Here is a 5,618-nt window from a genome sequence, read left to right as displayed (position 1 = left end):
CCTGCAAAGAGGAAAACTGATCCTTTCCAGGACGAGCGTGTGGGTTGAGGGCCAAGCTTGTGCGCAGGGCATCGGGTGCACGGACGCTTGGCATGCTAGGGCGCGCTCCCTGCAATCCTTGGTCCCTTGTGCGCGCCGCTTTGCAGCTTGGAGCGCAGTCCAGAGAGAGCCCGCCGAGCCGCGGGATCCCTCCAGGGTAGGGTGAGGGTGGGGGCCGAGGGGGAGCCCCGCGGCCCCCTCCCGGCCCTCGGCGCGTGTGCCATTGGCCCGGACGGCCCTGTGGGCGGGAGGATGACATCAGCGGCAGGTTGGATTATAAAGGCGCGAGCGGAGCCGCGGACTCAGAGCGCACCCAGCCGGCGCCGCGCAGCACTGGGACCCGCGTCCGCATCGCAGCCCGGCCAGCCTGCTCCGCGCTCGCCTGCCGGTCGGCTCGCCCGCCCCGCGCACCCTCGCTGCCGCTCGTCTGCGCCCAGGCACCCCAGGGGCACCATGCACCTCTCCCAGCTGCTGGCCTGCGCCCTGCTGCTCGCGCTACTCTCGCTCCGGCCCTCCGAAGCCAAGCCCGGGGCGCCTCCAAAGGTGGGTACTGTCGCGGGGACATCGGAACCTGTGAGGGGCAATGGGAGGGCTGGGGTGTCTAGGAGGGTGTGGCGCACCGGGGTGGGGGGTGAGAGCAGTGGGGGCGGAAAGACGGCTCTCTCCCCTGAGATGCGCGCGGGGGACAGCTGGGGGGCCCTCGAAGCCCGGACTCAGGATAGCGTCCACAAATGCGCAGCCCCGACCACAGAGTGGTCAGCCCTGCAAGGGGCAAAGGAGAGGAGGGCAAAGGGCTCCCCGAGGGAGCGGACCACGGCGGCCTCGAGGCAGGTGGACGCAGGGCCGAGCTGCCGGGCACCTGTGACGGGCGTTCTCAGGACTCCGCGCCGGACCATCGGCGGCCCCGCAGAGTCCCCCGCGCTGCCGCGGCGCGTGCCTTCACCTGCCCGTCCTTTCCCTTGGAAGGTCCCGCGAACTCAGTCCGGCGAGGAGGTGGCCGAGCCCCAGGCTGTGGGCGGCGGTCAGAAGAAAGGCGACAAGACTCCCGGGGGCGGCGGCGCCAATCTCAAGGACGACCGATCGCGACTGCTTCGGGACCTGCGCGTGGACACCAAGTCCCGGGCGGCGTGGACCCGCCTCCTGCACGAGCACCCCAACGCGCGCAAATTCAAAGGAGGCAACAAGAAGGGTTTGTCCAAGGGCTGCTTCGGCCTCAAGCTGGACAGGATCGGCTCCATGAGCGGCCTGGGATGTTAGTGCGGCGACCCCTGGCGGCGGTGAGTACCACCAACCCTGGCCTCCCGGCGCTCTTGCACACCCAGCACCCCCGCGAAGCCCCCAGAACCAAACCTGTACCCTCTCCTACAGGCCGGTTCCCCTCTGATCCCGTGGCCCTGGGAGCTTTCCTCCTCACGACCAGCCCATCTGGACATAGGACTGTGTGTGTGCTTGACTTTTGGCCCAGGGACATTTATCATCCCATTTTACAGATGGAGAAAGTGAGGGAAAAGTAGTCGGGGAACTTTGGCAAGGTCAGAAATGGCTCAGCATGGATGAACCCATCTGACTTCCTCTGGAGAATCAGAGACAGCTCGGTGGGGTCCCAACCACCCCAGGACCACAGAGCAACCAGCAGCATTGGCCCCAGTTCTCCAACTGGGGGTGGGGGAGGGGCGAGGTTGAGGGGTGATCCTGGGTTTGTGGGAGCAAAGGAGGAGGGCATACATACAAGTCAAGGGTAAGTTCACTTGCCAGCCACTGCATCATGGTGCTGGGTAGTAAGCAGCCCAGGGGTCAGGACAGCTCCCTGGGTCTGTTGTCCCTGTGATAGGACTGACTTGGGGTGACACCTGCCCCCTCCCAATAGACAGAATAGCCACTTGTTAGCATCACCAGGAAGCATTTCAGTCCCAGAGCATTCTGGTTCTTGTCTGGTCTCTAAACCGTGGCTGTGGGCAAGCTGGCCTGTCCAGGGTCCTGACGCTGCTGCAATCCATGTGACTTCAGGATCCAACCTCAGTGTTCGTGGCACTATTTCAGGGCAAGGAAATAGAAACTAAAATAAATATTTTTTTGCTCCAACCTCAAACTCAAACATATCCCAAACTGAGCTCTTCCCCACCCCCTACCCGCCACCTCCACCACGCGTAGGCTCCACACCCAGGTTTCTGGCATGGCCTTCTCCCCCTGCACCAGGCTGGAAACTCCCGTGCTACCTTCTGCCCCTGCCGAGCGCTGCATCCTGGCAAGGTACTGGGCCAAGGTCCTTCCCTCCTTTCCCCATCCTTTCCATCCCCGCTGCCCATCAGTGTCCGAACAACAAACAACATCCAACCTCTGGAACTGACATTCAGCTGCTTTAGAATCTGACCCTTCCCGGTGTCCAGCCTTGCCTGCGGCCAGCTGCTGTCGTTCCCCGTCCCACAGCCTTTCTGTCCCACTCCAGACCAAGCTGTTCTCTCATCCCAGAAGCCATATCAGTGTCCACACTGTCTTCCCCCCCAGAGGACAAGAGCGCCCCTCTCTGAAGCTCTCCAGCACAACGCCTGAGGCTTCAATACAGAAAACCTCACCTGAGCTATAGTTGTCTGTGAACCTCCCCAAATGAACTCATGAGCGTGTTAAGGGCCAGATGCCAGCCAAAGATGGTCTGGGGCCTGTAAGATGCCCAAAGGGGCTCTGAAAAATGTCTGTCAATGATCCAAAAAACCTGCCTCACCCAACTTAGGGGCACTCCTCACGCACCTGCCCTAGCATTTAGCTGGTGTCTTTCCTCTCTGCAGCCAGACATGGCTGGGCTGTGTGCTCCTCCTGCAAGGGCTTCGTTTGTCTGAGATCTTAACTTGCTGTGATTCTAGCACATGTGCCCCAGTCTTTAGAAGGGTTTGTTCTATTCTCTCCTATCTCAGCAATGAAGAGATGGAGCCACAGGCCTTAGACTTTCAACTTGTGATTTAAGCATCAAGTTCCAACTTGAGAATCCAAACAAATGGTATTATGAGTTAGCAGAGGATGGGATAAGGTCCTGGCATCAGGTCAAGCCCCTGCCGTGCACATCCCGTAGGTTCCTTGTTCTCAGATGTGGTTGTCTGTGGGTACCAAGTGGGGGTGGGGAGAAGGACCCTGAAGGAGGAATCGAGGTTGCTAAGACTTCTTGACCCCTTTGACTGAGGAAGTTTGTCAACTTCCTGGAAGTTCTCTTTTAGCTGAACGCTAACCTCCAACATCCACAACCATCTCAGCCCCACCCTCACCCCTATCTCCGTGAGAAGGCAGAGCATCCTTCCTGTTGCCAGCAGCCTCCTAGTGGCGATGCCCGGGCTATCTCACTGTCTGGGCTAAAAAGAGAAAGACAGCTTAGGGTTCCCCATTGATGAAACCTCTTCCGAAGCAGTGGCCATGTCTCCACTCAGGAGTTGACTTTGGCGCTAACCAGCCGCCAAAATGACTATCGCTGATGGTTATAGCCTTGATTATAAAATGCTAATGACAGAGACGAGGTGTGGAGGGTGCCTGAATGAACACCTCACAGACATCTGTCATCTGTTTAAACACATGGGACAGCCAGAGAAGGGGGCTGGGGGAGAGTTCACCAAGGCCTTGAGGCCCAGGGACCCTCTGCTCGCACTGTCCGCCACCCTGCCTCCGAGGCAGCCTTCCTCCAGTCCTGCGGCACCCTCACACCCGTTCACCCTCATACCCACTAGCAGAAACTGGATGCAGCCTTCATCAAACACTTCTGCTAACCCAGCACGACCACCCATCTCCCCAGGGCAGGTGCGAGATGCCATTTCCTCTGCTTCTGAAAGGGGCCCTTTCTGAGGAGAAGCCAGCCGGGGAAGGAAGTGCTATTTACTGGGCTGCTGTGACCCAGGCATCCTGCCAGTGCCATGTGTGGCAGCCCTGGGAGGTGGCTATTATCCCATTTTATGGGTGAGGAAAGCAAGCCTAAAAAGCTCTCCAGAGCTGTCCCGGAAGTACTTGTCCGAGTCGGGATTTGGGCCCAGAATTCCCCACTCTTCAGACGCTTCTCTCCCCCTTCCCTCCATTGTCCCCCAGACTTACAAAGCCAAGGCAAGCACCTGACCGAGGGTTTGTATTGTAGCTAAAATTGGTGGGGGGTGGGGGGGCGGTGGGCAGAGGCGTTTTCCCTTTCCCTTCCCTCACTGTGTCCCACTGAGAGCCCAGGGCAAGGCCTGCGCTTAGACAGAGGGGGCGGAGGGCTGGCTGACTTTCTGGTTCCACCTGTGCTTGGACAGGAGGTGCCAAGGACACAGCAGGTGACGGCTGAGGGCCTGGGGAGGACCTGAGTGGAAGGGCCTTATCCCTCTGCAGCAAGGCCTCCGTCAGGGCCTGTAGGGCAGAGGTGGAGGGACTACGCCTCCTGCTACAGCTGGAGTGGGAGGAAGGTTCTAGATGTGCCCTGCAGGCTGGGCTTTCTCAGCTGAGTTCCCCTGGCCCTCTGTGTTTCAGGACTGGGGACTTGCTGCGTTTTGCTGAGGTCACCCTTGGTCATCAGCCTCCTCGCATCTGGAAGCACCTCCAGCGCAATGTGGCTTTTACATTTCTTTTTTTTTTTTTTTCCTGGTACTGGGAATACACAACACCAGCTGTTTTATGATTATTTAGGGAGGGGGGTATGATTTATCATTTGTTTTTTTTTTTAATGAAAAATAAAAAGTTATATATTATATATATATTATATACATGAAACACACACACCTACACCAACGTGATGACAAGGGACAGTTTTTAAGAGACTGACAAAACCAGCTGTAAAACATTGCTGTTTGTAAATTCATGTCATGCATAAATGTATTTATGTTGTAAAGCTATTTATATTGTTTATAAAGAGATATTTATAAAAATTTTATTTATGTAACTAAATGAAAGAAGTCAATCATTGTAATGTTTTTGTCTTAACTAGTTGAAAAATGTAAAAAAAAAAAAAAACTCATTCCGTGAACATCTTGAAAGCTGTCTTTATTTACTCATGGCACTTCTTTTTTTAGTAATTAGTCTGAGGAGGAGGGAAGAGGTGGAGACAAGGATTTTGCCTCTGAATGGATCTAACAGCCATGTTCCCAATTCTGGTTTGATTTGTATCCAAATCCTCCAGGAATCTTGTTAAAAATACAGATTCCTTCCCCCACCCACCGCCTGATCCACTGAATCCATGTCTCCGAGGACAGGATTGGCCATGTGGCTTTTGTCCCAAGTGATTCTGATATCTTGGTCATGTCAGGAAGCCCTGCTCAGGACACTGGACAGCTGAGAAGTCAGATGTGGTGAATTAAATTAAAATTAAATTTAGCTAACAGAGGGCCCTCTAATTCTACTCCATCTTCTCTCTGTTATTAGAGGAAACAAATAACTGAAAATTTCCTTTCTGCTTTGGAGAGATTTAGAAGGTTCCTGTGTAACTTGCAGAGTGGGTCCGGTTACCTTATGAATCTCAGTTCAGGGAATTATGGGGTGGGTGGTTTTCTCCAGGCTTGGCTGATCTCAGAAAGAACATATTCTGTGGTTGGTTTCCTATTTGCATCGTGTGATGTGTTTTTTGAGGGGGATGTGGGTTT

At 55.4% G+C, this 5,618-nt stretch overlaps 1 protein-coding gene across 1 annotated transcript; it reads left to right on the top strand.

Moving 5' to 3' along the window:
- Window positions 1-332: 332 nt before the first annotated feature.
- Window positions 333-5,009, top strand: NPPC (natriuretic peptide C). Its single transcript, XM_045164621.1, has 3 exons — window positions 333-582; window positions 1,006-1,316; window positions 4,513-5,009. Exons 1-2 carry the CDS (start codon window positions 493-495, stop codon window positions 1,294-1,296), a joined length of 381 nt encoding a protein of 126 aa, XP_045020556.1. The 5' UTR covers window positions 333-492; the 3' UTR covers window positions 1,297-1,316; window positions 4,513-5,009.
- The last annotated feature ends 609 nt before the right edge of the window (window positions 5,010-5,618 follow it).

The sequence above is a fragment of the Bubalus bubalis genome, chromosome 2 (genome assembly GCF_019923935.1).
Source record: "Bubalus bubalis isolate 160015118507 breed Murrah chromosome 2, NDDB_SH_1, whole genome shotgun sequence".
NCBI classification, from domain to species: domain Eukaryota; kingdom Metazoa; phylum Chordata; class Mammalia; order Artiodactyla; family Bovidae; genus Bubalus; species Bubalus bubalis.
Note: the sequence above shows the minus strand (reverse complement) of the source record. Positions and strands in the feature narration are given on the sequence as shown.

Excerpts from the sequence above, each read along its gene's own strand:
- NPPC (XM_045164621.1), top strand. The coding sequence starts at position 493 with ATGCACCTCTCCCAGCTGCTGGCCTGCGCCCTGCTGCTCGCGCTACTC. Across the intron at positions 583-1,005 it reads AGCCCGGGGCGCCTCCAAAG|GTCCCGCGAACTCAGTCCGG; the intron begins GTGGGTACTGTC and ends TTCCCTTGGAAG.